Source organism: Trichosurus vulpecula, chromosome 9 (genome assembly GCF_011100635.1).
Source record: "Trichosurus vulpecula isolate mTriVul1 chromosome 9, mTriVul1.pri, whole genome shotgun sequence".
NCBI classification, from domain to species: domain Eukaryota; kingdom Metazoa; phylum Chordata; class Mammalia; order Diprotodontia; family Phalangeridae; genus Trichosurus; species Trichosurus vulpecula.
Genome location: NC_050581.1, coordinates 42,536,539 through 42,552,169, shown reverse-complemented (window position 1 = coordinate 42,552,169; position 15,631 = coordinate 42,536,539). Strand labels below are relative to the sequence as shown.

General features: G+C 39.8%; 1 protein-coding gene across 2 annotated transcripts in view; it reads left to right on the top strand.

The window, feature by feature from the left end:
• Positions 1-8,046: 8,046 nt before the first annotated feature.
• Positions 8,047-15,631, top strand: part of SMC2 (structural maintenance of chromosomes 2) — a 49,805-nt gene continuing 42,220 nt past the window's right edge. Inside the window, exons 1-5 of one of the 2 annotated variants that reach the window (XM_036738480.1) lie at positions 8,047-8,129; positions 9,104-9,337; positions 10,559-10,708; positions 11,514-11,636; positions 14,667-14,705. In XM_036738480.1, the coding sequence (XP_036594375.1) occupies positions 9,170-9,337; positions 10,559-10,708; positions 11,514-11,636; positions 14,667-14,705 (480 nt within the window). In that variant the 5' untranslated portion in view covers positions 8,047-8,129; positions 9,104-9,169. The remainder of the gene's footprint in view (positions 8,130-9,103; positions 9,338-10,558; positions 10,709-11,513; positions 11,637-14,666; positions 14,706-15,631) is intronic. The other variant, XM_036738481.1, reaches the window with a different exon arrangement.

Below are 15,631 nucleotides of genomic sequence, written 5' to 3'. Positions count from 1 at the left end.
CCTACTGTGTATATTGAGGGGCTAGGCACCAAAGCTGTAAAGTAGAGAGGATCTAATATATGTAAAACAGGAAGACCCAACATCAAATCCCACCTCTTATCCTTACTAATAAAGTGACCATTGTTATTCAATCATTCAGTCCTATCTGACTGTTTGTGACCCCCATGGACCTTAGCATGCCAGACCCTTTTATCCTTCACTATCTCTCAAAGTCTGTCCAAGTTCATGTTCATTGCTTCCATGATACTATCTATCCATCTTATTCTCTGCTGTCCACTTTTCTTTTTGCTTTCAGTCTTTCTCAACATCAAGGTCTTTTCTAAAGAGTCAAAGCTCATATTATAGCTAGCATGTTTATAATGCTTCAAGGTCTGCAAAGCATATTACCAATACCTCATAGCAACTCAAGATTTGCAAAGTCCCCTATAAACAGAGTCTCACTGGAACTTCTCTCAGCCTCAGTTTTCACATCTGTAAAATGCAGATAACGCCTGTAGTAGAAAGTTTAAGGAGTTGTAAGGCACAAATAAGATTATGTAAAGCATAAAACAAGGTAAAAGCAAAGGGGAATTAGTTTTTATCTTCAGTCTGGCCTAGTTCATTTCACAGGTTACCTTATTATTTTGTATTATAAATTCAAACAAAAAGTAAGCACCTTGAGGGCAAAGATTATGTGTCTTCTTCCCTGTGTTTTCTGTTCACCCAGAGGACCTGCTAAGATTTACACACAAGATGCTCAGACAATGCAGTTGATTTTTTGGAGATGAGTAAATTCTGGCACTTCAGGGCCTGCTGTGCCCATACGTGTTTCAGAGGGGCAGGACTGGCAAGAATTCAGTTCAGGCCAAGTTTATGGCTCTGGTTCTAGAATAGGGTTCATTAAGATGCAATGGGCTTCTTCAATAACTTTGAACAAATGTTAGAGGGCAGGGAAGGAGAGAGGATCTTTCAGCAGGGGTTACCTTCTGCAATCTATCACTGTATGCAGTCTATGAATGATGGTTAACTTTGTGCAATCTGTAAACAGGCCCTTTGCATCTATCCAGAGCTCAGTCTGAGATTTCTCCTGGCTGCGGACTTACTCAGGGATAGGATTTCAGATTTTGGAGCAGGTCCCTAAATAGACACAGGAGCTTTGGGCCTACACTGTAAGCAAGCAGAAGGGACCTACCTTGTGACTTTGGGTGGTTATTAAACACTCTGTCTTGCACCAACTCCAAACATGCTCACACATTTTTCATTATCAGAAGAATTTCAGATTTGAAAGCTGTCGAAGACCAAGAATTATTTCTGTATTAATGGTCTTTTCTTCAATCAATTAATAGGTATTTATTGAGCACTTGCAGTGTGCTGACCACTGGAAAATACAAAGATGAAAAATGAAACCGTCTAGGAGCTTTCATTCTCTTGAGAGTGACAATGTGTAAATATAGACATTTATATGAAACATGTGTATATAGAAAGGTAGCTTAGGTGGGGAGGGGCACTGGTAGCTGGAGAGGATCAGGAAAAGCTTCCTTTAAAAGGCGACAAGCTTAATTTTGAAGGAAATGAGGGATTTTAAGAGGTGAAGGGGAGGAGAGGAGGCAGGACATGGGGTGATGGAAGAGGGCCAGGGAGTGCTGATCATATTATAAGGAAAGAATCCAAGGAGGCCTAGAAAGAAGGTATGAAAAGAAAGAGAAGAAGAAGAAGACATTTCATGGAACTCATACCTTGAGCTTAGGCATACCTGCCAGTAGGGAGGAGAAAAGATGCTTTTCTCTAAAGGCTCTCCAAAGATTAAAGATGCCTCACTTATGTTAGAGGTAAGAATAGGGACTATGGGACATGTGTGTCTCATACACTGACACACGTGTCGATATATAGAATTTCAGAGTATGACAGAATTTCACAGTGCACAGGTACCTCGGGGGTCATCTAGTCCAATCCAAAAACAAGACCAACAAAATTTGCCCTATGACATACCCTAACAAAGTTGTTATCTGATCTCTTCTTTAAAACCAGACTCCAGATTCCATGGGGAGTCCATGACCTTATGGCGATGGCTCATTCCACTTTCATTTTCTTACTCCAGATTCTTCTACTTTCCCATCCAGTGATGGTAGGATGAGGCATGTGACTGGATTTTCCACAGTTCTACTTTTGAGAAGACCAGAACGTTCCATAGGGTTCACCTTGGGTGGTCATAAGCTTTCAGGTCGTAAACTTTTTGTTTTAATACCCTGATTAGTCACCAAGCGTGGGCAGATTCTGAATTCTGTGCTTGGTTTCTAACCAGAGAAAGCACGGGATAGCTCTCTGGAGGCCCCAGTGTCTTACCCTCCCCATGTCTGTTGGACAACATTGCCTAGGGCTTAAAGCCACCTGCCCCAAGAAAAACAAGTGATTGCCACCAGGACAAATTGCAACCCCAGTTTAGGGGATTGAGAGCTTCTAACTTGACCTAGTTCCTGACTCTCTGGACTTTGCCACTTTCTTCCCAGCTTTACCTAAGCAGTCTTCACTCAATGGCATCCTCTGATTGGAACTTCCAGGTGAGGAAGTACCCATTCCAACCATTCTCACTTCTAACCAGCTCAGCTTCTGCCCACTGTGGGATCATCTTCCTCTCTCACCTATTCAGCTCCCTTTTATGTTTTTCTTTTAAATAATTTTTATCATTAGAATTTAAATTCCTTAAGGGCAAGGATTGTCTTCCTTCGAGGTAGTAACAGATACAGTCAAGAAGACTGGAGTTCAAATCCAGCCTCAGATACTTTTTGGTTGTGTGACTCTGGGAAAATCACTTAATCTCTGTCTGCCTCAGTTTACTCATCTATAAAATGGAGATAATAATGGTACTTACCTCCCAGAGTTGTCGTGACGATCAAATGAGACAATATTTGTAAAATGCCTTGCACACAGTAGGCACTATGTAAATGCTGGCTATTACTAAATAAGCTAATATTTGTAAACCTTAAAGTGATATGTAAATCTTAGCTATTATTATTTTACTTTATTTGCATTCCCAAATCTTAATAAATGCTTCATCTAATATAATCTAGAGGCATGTTCTTAGGGCCTTCTACAAATACAATACGAGGCTGGATTTGGATTCCGGTCTACCTGACTCCGGGAATGGCAATCTATCTATTGCTCCACCTAGTTAAGAAGTGACAAAAAAGAGATCACTGTCTCCCTAGTGACCTTCATTCAGGCTATGCTTAGATAGAAATGCTAAAATAACAAAACAAAACAAAACCAAAAAACAAGAAATAAAAAAAGAAAGAAAGAAAGATGGGAATGCCTGAAAGGCAAAAAAGCTCTGACCCTGGATGGTGTAGTCAATTCCTGAGTAATTTAACTGCAGGAAACTTGACCCGCCATTAGTGGGGCAGGTGCAGTGACTTGTGTTTTCATTAGTGGGAATGATGTGTACTGAACCATAAATACTTTTTCATCCTTGGTGTCCCGGCACATGCGTTTATAATACAATCTGATGTAAAAGCCTGTGTGGTCTATGGCCACAGAACAAAGTGAAGGCCCCCACACAAGGATGGGCCTCACAACTTGACCTCTTTAGCCCTGAGTTCCAGCTAGCTAATGGTCTAAACTGATTTTTAAAAAAAAATAACATTTTTATTGATTTTTTCGTTTGTTTTTAGATCACTTTCATGTCTGAAAATATCTTTTCCTTCTCTCCTACGCATTGAACTATCCTTTTTAAAAAATATTTTCAGTGGTTGTCTTTTGTTCTTGAAGAGGATCAAAATGACATCGCTATGTTGGGGTCAAGGTACAGTGTGTCTGACTGTGGCTGATCAGACCAATTGGAGCATGGAGGCTCTACCACAAGTCTGGCACAGAAAATATTTTTTAAAAAGGGGAAAATAGCAGTTCAGTAAAACAAATCAAAACGTCAACTGTCTGACAGTGTATGCATTATTAATAATAATAGCTAGCATTTATAGAGTGCTTAGAGGTTAGCAAAGTGCTTTGCATATGTTTTCTCATTTGATCATCATAACCCTGTGAAGTAGGTAGGTACTATTCCCATTTTACAGGTGAGGAAACTGAAGCAGAGAAAGGTTGAGTGACTTACCCTGAGTTAAATGGCTTAATCTGAGTCTGGTACTTGGAGTAAAACCACTATATGACACCTACCTGTAAGACCCCACTTTTTTAAAGAGACAGAGTTGCCTTTTCTCAACTCTTTTAAGGACTAAACTTGGACATGATGACACAGGTAAACTGAGTCTTATAAAATCCTCTCACTTGCTTTGTTGATTCTCGTGTGAACCCAAAAAGCCACAGTCATCCTCAGCTTTTCTTTTCCCCCAGGGCGGGGATGGGGAGGGAAGATGTCATACCCATTTTTCACTTTTGGGGTCAGGTATTAGATACCTTCCTATTCTCTACCCCCAAACCATTCTTTGATGCCTGGGTCTAGGAAGCCACACACTTCTTCCAACCTTTCAGGAGCAGCTATGAGCACAGGAAAGGGTTTAGTTGACTAAAGGAGGAACTGTCATCTCACCTAATGAACCAGGAATCCAGCCTTTGTCTCTAGATGGGTCTGGAGGAACCAAGGGAAGAATTCATTGGCTTCCAATAAAATAATTGCCATCTATTAAAAATCAAAAGAAAATAGATATAGAGCTAAAAGGGACCTTAGAGGCCATGTAGTCGGATCTCCTCCTTTTATGGACGAGGAAACTGAATCCCAGAGAGGTGAAGACACTTTTGCTTAAATAGTAAATGGAACAGGAGAGATTTGAATGTTTCATTCAGGATAGGATAAGTTATGCTCCTAAGCTATGCCCTCAGAATTGCCCCCCTTTTTCAGCAACTACACTTAAATTTGGCCTCCAAGTCCTCCACAATTACTTGTGCGACCTTGGGCAATTCATTTCCCTTTTCTAGGCATTGGTTTTCCCATATGTAAAATGAAGAGATTGGAAAAGCCTATCCAGCTCCAATATTTTCTGATTCTTTTTTTGAATTGAAGTCCTGGGCATTTGATTTTTACACCTTTCAGACAATCTTGCATGTTTGGTTTGCCTGCATTTGGCTACCTGAGACAGAGGAGGTCTTCCCTGGGAGAATCACTGAGATGCAGAAATCCACAATCTCTAGGGGCAGATAAGGTTGGTTAAGCACACAACTGTGAAGGCAAGGCTATTCCCCAGAAGTTCCAAAATGGTCTCTAGTCACTTATGTGACCCAAAAGGGGGAAGTTTTTTTTTATTAGTACTGGGGTGGATGTTTTTTTCCCCCATACATGTATACTATCTTTACACATATATATCCTTTAAGTAGCTAGTCCCAAGTGGAGGATATTGGTAGGTGAATAACTAGGTGAATGTAGTCAGTGCATTTGCACTGGGCTCAGCAAATTTGGGGGACTGAAGAACCCCCGGTGTTTTCTATGTTTAAGAAAACCTGCCCAACACTGGAATCAATACTCCTTTCATCTGTCCTGGGATTGTAGGAGACAGAAGTCAGTAGAAGCAGACCTTGGCAATTTTGTTCCAGATCCGAGTAACTAAACTCACTAGTGGTAAAGATGAGATAAAGGTTTACAATGCCTTTTGTCCCAGTAAAAGCCCTTCAAGAGGGACCACCCGGGCAGGGAAGATACTGACTCTGTGACGCATTCAGGGAGGGGGAGGTTTGGGTTTTGGGCCACATGGGCTGACTCAGGGCACATTCCCCACAATTGAAAATATTAATTTCTTCTGTATTGATTTTACAATATAAATGATTTTATGCCGCATTAATTTTTATAATTGATATAGTATCTGTCTAAAGCCACCTTTCTGTGGCCTTGAGTTAAGTTCAGGAATTTAGCTTTCCCTCCAACTTAGTTCAAAGAAATAATTAAAAGAAAGGCTGCTATTATTCATACCATTAGACCCTGAAACATCTGTTTGTTTTCTTTAAGCCCCAACAAGTTAACCTGGTGCCATCCCTCAAAAGATGTCATCTGTCCTTGCACAATTAGGGGAGATTTTATCTCCTCCAAGGAGAGAACGAGTCTGGTAGTTTTGATCCCCTAGCAAAGATTATAAGAGGCAGATAGGTTCCATAAAACAATTAACGTTCCTTAATCGTCAGACAGGGATGTGATAGCCTTACCTGAATGTTAGCCTGCTTTTCTTAGTATAGCCAATTGTAATGTTTCACAACTACCAAGACCCCCTTTTTTCTGGTGTGTCAATAAAGAAGGTCTGCCCCTTCTTAATGGGGTTACTGGCTTTACTGAGATGGCCAGTCTGACCCACCTTATTAACAGTTACACACGTCACTATTAATAAGCTGATCTTCCTGGGAGTATGTACCTCAGTCTAACTTTACTGAATTTACTGGAGATACTATTTAGCTCCCATAAGAGCATAGTCGAGCTGGAAACAGCTCTTTTCTTTTCCCTAAAATCTTCTTAAAGTTTTCCCTCAGCAGTATGTATGGGTGGGCATCTCTCTCCTTTCGCCTTTCCCCAAAGAACTTTATGACTTACCCCTTGGGGTCAGTTTAAGGATGGAGGAATGACTGGTTGGAGCAAACCACAGTGGCCCTGTAGCGGGGACTGAAAAGAAAGGGACATAAAAGGGAAGGATTGACAGGAAGATGCACACATAGCTAGGACACTACAGGGAAAAGCAGGAGAGTGATCGATAAAGTTGGACCAAGTCTCACTCAGGAGGGGAAATTAAAAAAAAACAAAACCAAAAAAAAAAAAGCCACCTCTACTAAGCTTTCCTTGATTCTCCATGTTGGAAATGTGTGTTCAAGAGTATGTACCTTTCATATTCCTAGAACTTGGGACAAAGCATTTGGGGTCAGATGAACTGAGTTCAAATTCTGCCTTTGGTGTTTGACCCTATGCTAGCCTCTTCATTTTTCTGTACCGATTTCTTCATATATAAAATGAGGAACTGATCTAGATGACCTCTGAGGTCATCTAGTTCTAATATTGTATGAGTCTGTGTATCTGCCATCTTAATCTAATTTCAGGGTTTTTTTTGTGTCTGAAATGACAGTGATGACATGGGAGTGTGTCTTCTGTCAGGCTTAGGGCATTTATGTTGCTTGGTGTCCTTTTGGAATGTGCATGTGATTCTCACACCTTTCAGGAAAGATTTGCCTATCTGTCCACACTCGATGACCCTGGACAAGTTTCTTCATCTATAAAATGGATAGTAATAGCACCTTTCCCCAGGATTGCTCTTAGGATAACATGAGACATTTGTAAAGCACTTTGCAAACCATACGACTATTATTTTGGCCACAATCAAGTGAGATGTGATTTGGGAAAACACTAACTGAAGAGGACAAGGTTGGAATTAACTACAATCTTTATAGAGGGACGCGAGCGGGGGACAGCGGGGGTCAGAGAAACTGAAGTTTTAAGGTTTGGGCGCCAAGGCCATTTTCAGATTGATCAGAAAAGGAGAACAAATCACATTATTCCACTCTGGTGACGTAAGGGGCGAGCTGGAGGAGAGGAGGAGACAGTGGGGACAGAGCCAGAATGAATCTGAAGGAGCAGGAGAGGAAGGGCGGGGCGGAGCTAGAGCAGGAAAGGACGGTAAGGGGGCGTGGCTAGAGGAAGAAATGACATAAGGAGGAGGGGCGAGAAGAGGGAGGGGCGGGACTAGAGGACCGAAAAGAAGGGGAAGGTTGAGCGAGAGGAAAGAGCCCAGGCAAAGAACTGGGGCTGACCCATGGCGCGCCTGTTTCCAAATTCCAGCAAGGTTCGCCATTTAGGTTATTTCTCTCTAGAGTTTCCATTTTCTAGGAGCATCTTAATCTCTAGTCTTCTCCTCCTCAGTTTTCGTACAGTCTAAATCGCGAGAAAACGTGACCCCGAATGTTCAGGCGGAGGCTTGGACGCCTCTGTGAAGAGTCGGTCCTTCCCTGTGGGGCCTCAGCCAGCGCCAAAATTCAAAAGAAACGGAAAGTACGGCCTTCAGGGCTGGCGGGAACCCGTGAATTTGGCCGCCCTTCTCGGCGGCGTTCTTGGTTCTCCTGAGTCAGACCTTTTGTCCCGGCGTCGGTTCAGGGCTCTCCTTCCGGCCCTGCCCGCCACGCGCTGCAGGTACCGGTGCCCCAGGGAGGGGAGGGCCTGTTCTGGCAGGTCTCTGGAGGTGAGGCGGGAGTGTCTGTGTGAGAGTGGGTAGGTGGGTGGGTGTAGATGTCCGGAATTTACTGGAGTGGGGAGAGGCCTGTACGGTAGCGTGTGTTTGTGTGTGTGTGTGTGTGTGTGTGTGGTGTGTCGGGTGGGGGAGAGAGTGTATGCGTGAGGGTGTAGATGTCTTGGACGTAGACGGTAGGAGTGTGGGTGTGTTTGTAGGTACAGCTGTCGAGCTTCAGAGGGACAGAGAACGTGTATAGGTTTAGATGTTAGGGACCCAGCACAGTGCCTGCTGGCATATAGTAGGTGTTTAATAAATGCATGTTGAGAGGGAGAATGAATATCTGTGGGTAGATATGCGTGTGTGTGAGAGAGAGCACATATGGATGGTGTAGTTGTCAAGCATCCTTTCAGAAGGTGGCAGAAGTGGAGCTGTGTCGGTTTATTTTGTTTTAAAGGAAATCTTCCCTCCCTTTCAGAGAGTGACTTAGACTCATTGTCTGAGCTGGGAAGGGACCTCAGCCCAACTCCTAGTTTTTGCAGGTGACTTAACTGAGACACAGAGGGGCAAGTGACTTGGTCGTGGCTATAAAGCACCTAGGTGGCAGAGCCAAGAAGCTAGACCTTCCGTCTCACCTAGTCCCTGTGCCCTTTGCAGTAACTTTTATTGAATAAGATGGTATTTTGGAGGGAGCATTGGATTTGGGGTCGAAACTTGATTTCCAGTTCTGGCTCTGTTGTTTCTTGCCTTTGTGAGCCCGGGGAAATCACTAAAGTGTATCAGACTGACACACACTGCCAGGGGAGAACACAGGAAAACAAACAGCCGAGTGGGCTAAATTGAGACCCACAAAATTATAGAGGTTGACGTTAGTCCTTTAGATCCTTTGGTGTTTCAACTGTGTGATGACAGCAACATTCCAGGCTTTAGAATTTTACTTCTTTGCTTGACTCTTTTGCTTTCTTTGTGCTGTTTCTGATCCACAGAATTGATTGGTGACCCATTTGATCCCTTCCAGAAGTTCACTGCCCTCTTTCAAGACAGTAGTGAAAATGCACATCAAGTCCATTATTCTCGAGGGATTTAAATCCTATGCCCAAAGGACAGAAGTCAATGGCTTTGATCCCCTATTTAATGCCATCACAGGCTTAAATGGTAGTGGTAAATCTAACATATTGGATTCCATCTGCTTCTTGCTGGGTATCTCCAACCTATCTCAGGTAAAATAGAAGTAGTGGGGTGGTCATCACTTGGGGGATTTTTTTGGATTATTACATGGCATGCTCACCCATTTTTTTATTTCTGTGTTACGTTTGCATATTTTTTCTTAAAAACTTTGTCTTTGAGAGGAAATATGACTGCCTTGAGTTTGGTTGAAGTGGTTCATTGTACTTGAAATTAGGAAGATGTGGGTTCTAATTTTGCTTCAGATATTGTGTGACCATGGGCAATATTTGTAAGCTCTGATCCTTAGTTTCCTCACACTGTAAAACATATCAGAACATATTTCTGAGCTTTTATGAGGCTCTAACAATGTCACACATGTGAAGTGCTTTGGCAACTAAAGCAAGATGTAGTCAGCTATTATTACTTCTTCCTCACAGCTGGAATGATAATCTTCCTTAAGAGCAAGTCTGAACATATTATTCCCCTACTCATTATTATCTCTAGTGGCTTTCTTATTGCTTCTGGGATCAAATATAAGGCCTGCCTTTCACTTTTAAAGCTCTTGAAAACCTTTTCCCAACCTACTTTTTCAACCTCCGAAGACATTACTTTATTTACTTCATACACGTTGGTCCAGTCAAATTGGCTTTGTTCTTCCTCACGCAACGGCCCATCTCCTGCCCCTGAGTCTTTGCACTGGTTGTTCTTTATCCTTGAACTGCACTCATCTCACTTCCTTTGAACTTTGCTTCAGAATTCTGCTAGGGCAGTTCCTTCTGTGAGAAGCACTTTTGACTCCCCAGCTACTGGTATTTCCCCACTCCTTCAATAGTCACCTTGTATTTTGTATGTATTTATTATTTATTATGTACATGTTGTCTCTGTCAGTAAAACATAATTTATGGTAGTGACTTTTATTTTTTGTCTTTGCATCTCTAGTACTTAGCTAAGTCTGGGGTATAGTAGACACTTAATGTTTGTTGATTGATTATTACTACTGATATTTTTCATCTCTCTTATCTTTCTTTGATGGGTAGAACTATTCACATAGAATCTGTCCTGGGACAAGTTAATATTTGAGTATTATTCTTTTATGCTAAATGTTCTATGAATCGTTGAACAGGTAATAACTTCTCTTAGTATATCAGTATTTGTATTTATAGTTAATTTACAGTATATGGGTAGGTTTTCTTATTGGAATTCAAATCTGCCTTTTTTTTTTCCATCAGTGCTATGAGATCTTTGTACTTTCAATTTTTTACTTTTCACTTTAGGTTCGTGCCTCTAATTTGCAAGATTTAGTATATAAAAATGGGCAGGCTGGGATTACCAAAGCTACAGTGTCAATTACTTTTGATAATTCTGACAAAAAACAGAGCCCTTTGGGATTTGAGGCCCATGATGAAATTACAGTTACAAGACAGGTGAGTCTTTATCACACTTCTCTGGATATCTAAGAACTTTTGTGTCTTCCCAAGAAAAAATTGAAGAGTAATATTGTCATATCTGTGGAGGCAAAACTTTTTGTTATAAAATTGTCAGTAATAAGAGCAAATGCTTAAATTGTTGTGGCACTTCATTGTGGAGAAGTTTCAGTTAAAATGTAATTCAAGTCATCTCAGGTCATAACTTGGTCATGTATACCTAGGTATCTTTCCCTTGTGATTGGGGTACATCGAAGGGGGCCCTGGCCAGGTAAAGGGAGAAGAGTTGGCCACTGGAAGGGATACAGGGAGGTTCATAAGGATGAGAAGGAAGCTAAGGATGGAGGAACAGTTTGAAGAAAGAGGAGGCTGAGATCAAAATATAAAGCTTAATAGACTTAGAATTTTTGAATCGTAGACTTTTAGCGCTGGAAGAAATGTTAGGGGTCATCTGTTCCAGATTTGGGGTCTTCCAGTCTCTTCATTATACTGTGATGCCTGCCCGGCTTTGTCTAGGCTTGGCCCTCTTGCCCTTCAGCTGTGTGTGGATGGCAGAAACTCTGCACTGAGATTTTTTTTCTGCCATGCTGCTACATGTTTGCCTCAGATTGGGGAACTGGCTTGGGAATCAGGGGACTCTGGTGTTAGTCCTTGCCTTGTTAATTAGCTTCATGACCTTGGGTTGGTTTACTTATTAACAAAACTGAAGTGTTGAATTAGATGATTTCTAAACTTCCTAGTGTTTCTGAAGGTCTGATTCCAGTTTGTAATACCATACTTGACTGTGCTTCTCTTCTGTTTTCAGGTGGTTATTGGTGGCCGAAACAGATACTTAATCAATGGTGTAAATGCAAATAACACCAGAGTTCAAGATCTCTTCTGTTCTGTTGGACTTAATGTTAACAACCCTCACTTTCTCATTATGCAGGTAGCTAATTTTTATATTTGCTTTACATAATTGTGATATATGGATTATCATGAGTTAGTCAATGATGTAGCATTGTCTTCCCTTCTGAGTCTTCAACTTTAGTACTCATTTTGCCCGAATACCCATTTTTTCCCCCATTTTTTTTTTTTGGTGAAGTAAGTCTATTTGCCCTCTTATAAATTTCATTTGGAATATAAACTAATTCTTTACATTGCAAGAGCTTCCAGATGGAGGTGGCTACTTCTGTTCATACTTGATATACCTACCTCCCTCTCTACCACCAGATAGAATGATTGAGTTTTTGAGGTTGCCTGATATTATGTCTTGACATATTTAGATGTTTCCTAAAGAGTAAAAATATTCCTTACTAATATCTTGATTAATTGAAGTATTGCTGATAATGAGTTTCTAATTTATTTCTTATATGCTAATTTACATTTTTTCCTTAAGTATCTATTTAGGTGGATATTTTTTTGAAAGGATTATACATGTGAAAATAATTATCAGTACAGACATTTATGTTTATAATGTATATTTACATACATGTAAATATAATTTTTTACATTACCTATATTTTCCAATGTAACCTCTGCCTCCCAGAGAGCATCCTTCATAACCAATAACAGTAAAAAAAAAAACCAAACCAGTTGAACGAAACTTATCAACATCACAAAAAAGTGTGACATTTGCAGTATTCTGTAACTATAGGCCCATACCTCTTCACAGAATGGGGAAATGCCTTCTATTTCTTCTTTGGGGCCAACTCTGGTCATAATTTTACAGTATTTGGTTTCTATTCTTTCTATTTATGTTATTGTAGACATATATATTGTTTTCCTCATTTTGCTTACTTCACTTTATGTCAGTTCATCTAAGTTTTTCCAGACTTCTCTAACTTACCATGTTCAACTGTATTCATGTATCATACCCTTGTTTAGCTATTCCTCAGTTAATAGCCATCTACTTTGTTTCCATTTCCTTCTACAAAAAGTACTGCTCTGAATATTTTGGTATAGATGGGATGTTTCTGTTTGTCTTTGACTTCCTTTTGTTATACGCCGAACAGTGGAACTTTTCTGTTACAGTATTACTTTGGAAACTGACTTAAACTCATCATTATAGAATATAACTAGATATGGGGCAAGTTACCTTGGTTACTAAAGGAATTACTAATACAAACTAGTTTTGCCTACGAAACAATCTTGTGGGCTTGTCTCTGAGAACAGTGCTAGGGCATGGTTCAAGTGCACTTTAAAAGAATTTTAAGTTTTTTTATTCTGAGTTTTACAGATACTAACAAATATGAACATTTCTTTATATAAAGAACAGAAAAAGGATTGTATGTAAAACTATGAGTACCTATCATGTACAGCTTATTTAAAAATATATGTAAGTCATGCAGTGTATAGTAAAGTATGTAATAAAAAGTATAACATTCAGCAAGTTCTAAAACTCTCCTACTTGTCAATATTTTTTTTTCTTGGTAAGTCATTTTAAATGCTTCATTGTCTCTTTTTAAGTGTACTTTAAAGGTGATTTTTATTTTGAATCATTCTAGGGGAGATTACCTTTAGTTAAACTGGCCCTTTTATTTCTATGCCGTGGCCGAATTAAATATCTAAAGTTACTTATTGACTAAATTTTATGATACTAGGTTAGGTTGGCTTCTCTTGGTTGTCAATAGGTTCTGACATTTAAGCTAACATTCTTTTAGGCTACATTAAGGGAGGTTTGATGTCCAGAGGAAAATGATAGTTCAGGGCTCTGTCTTGGTCAGACCACACCTAGACTATTGTGTTCAGTTCTAGATTCCACATTTTACAAAGAATGTTAACAATCTGGAGAGGATACAGAAAAGGATCATATCATAAGGGAATTGGCTGAAGGAGATAGGCATTTTTGATCAGGAGAAGAGAAGATTGAGGGGCAACATGATAGCTGTCTTCAAGTGTCTGAAAGACTCTTACATGGAAGAGAGATTAGACTTGTTCTGCTTGAAGTCAGAAAACAGAAGTAGGAACCAAGAGTAGAAGTTGCAGAGAGACAGATTTCAGCTTGATGTGAGGAAAATCTTCCAAACAGAAATATCAAAAAATGAAATGGATAGCTTCAGGAGGGTTTCCCTTCCCTGGAGGCTAGGTGGCTGTCACAGAGATTACCAGAAGATTACCAGTTAGGTACAGGTTGGACCAACTCATGGCTTCTATCTCTTCTAACTCTGGAAATCTCTGATCCAGCATCCTCTCATCAAAATTTACCTGTACTGTGTTCTAGCCCTTCAGGTTATTAGTAGGCATCAGGAACTAATCTGAAAAATGGATATTTGGACATATAATATTACTTATTATTAATTACTTATTAATTAGCTTAATAGCTTTGTGATCTTGGACTTGGGCTTCAGTATCTTCATATGTAAAATAAAGAATTTAGGCTAGATGACTTTTAGTTCTGGGTCTAAACCCTATGATCTTAACTCAACAGACATTGAAGTGTTTCTGTTATGCAAGGCATTGTACTCAGAAGAGGTTTACTATGCAAAGAATCTCCCTCATGTTCATAATGATTGTGAGTTCAAAGCATCATATGATTTTAGAACTAGAAGGGAACTCTATTCTGATGGTTTTATGAGGGGGAAACCGAGATCCTCAAGTCTTGTCTAAGATTGCACAATAGAGGATCCTAGATTTAAAGCCAGGTCTCTCTTCAAATCCAGTGCTTTCTACTATACTAACTACCCCGCCTTTATAGAATAACCAATACCCTTTCAATTATAATTTTCTGTAGTTCTAGTTAAAGTGAATACTGATTTTTAGAAGTACCAGGAGATCATTATTCTTTGTCTTAAAGTCTAATAAAAATGAATCTCTTATCTTCCTGAAGGTGATGGGAAGGACTTCCCAAAGGACTTGTTTATTTCTGAGAATTGAGGCAGCTAGTAAACAAAAAATATTATGACCTTTTCTTTCATTTTATGCGCATTGTTTTTCCATGATGGTATGCTTTGAACATATTTTTCCATTTTATTTTTAGGGTCGAATAACCAAAGTGTTGAATATGAAGCCTCCAGAGGTAAGAGCATCATCTAAACTATAACAGTGGTTTTTGGCATTAATTATATACCTTAAGTTTCTTAGGACCAGGTTTATATTTTGGGAAACATCATATTGTATCATTTTGAATGATCTGTAGGTAACTGGTTTCTCTTTGCAGCATTTGGTTCCATCCCATATGGTAGCATAATTTTGACCACATAAAAGAATGATTGCAATTGTAGTTCCAGATTGAGAGCTTCAGTTACTACTTTTTTCTCTCAATAACTAATAAAACAAATGGGTTGATACAGTTTTGTCTGAATGTAGTTCAGGCATCTACTGGTGCAGTGGGTAGAGCACTGGGGCAGCAATCAGAAAGACCTCAGTTTTGAATCTGGCCTCGGACTTGTGTGACCATGAACAAGTCACTTAACTTCTGTCTTTCTTAGTTTTCTCAACTGTAAAATAGGGATAGTAGTAGCACTTACCTTGTAAGGTTGTTGTAAGGGTCAAATGATATAATGATTGTAACAGTGCCTAGCACAGTGCCTGGCTCTTTGAGAAGCTATGTAAATGCTTATCCTTTTCTTTTATTCCCTTTATTTTGATTGTTTAGCAAGTGGGAGAACCCCTTCTATCTTTCAGTGGAAGACTACAATACTCTGAAATAATATTTTAGCTCTCAGTGAAGGAAGTAATCCCTGTAACTCAGTAGTCTGGGCTGGAAGGGATTGATGTGTTTATTTTGTAGTAGGTTAAAGGTTAAATTTTAACCTTGTCATACCTAATGTCTTAGAAATACTTTCTAACGTTTGCACGGTTATCCATTTATAACTCTAGTTCTTATGGCAATATTTCTTAAAGTGTTTATTTGCTTCAGAACTTTCTTCATAGGGGAGGAGTAAGAATTATTTGGAGAAGATCTGGCATAGTTACACAGGCTTTTCAATTAGAGTAGCTTGG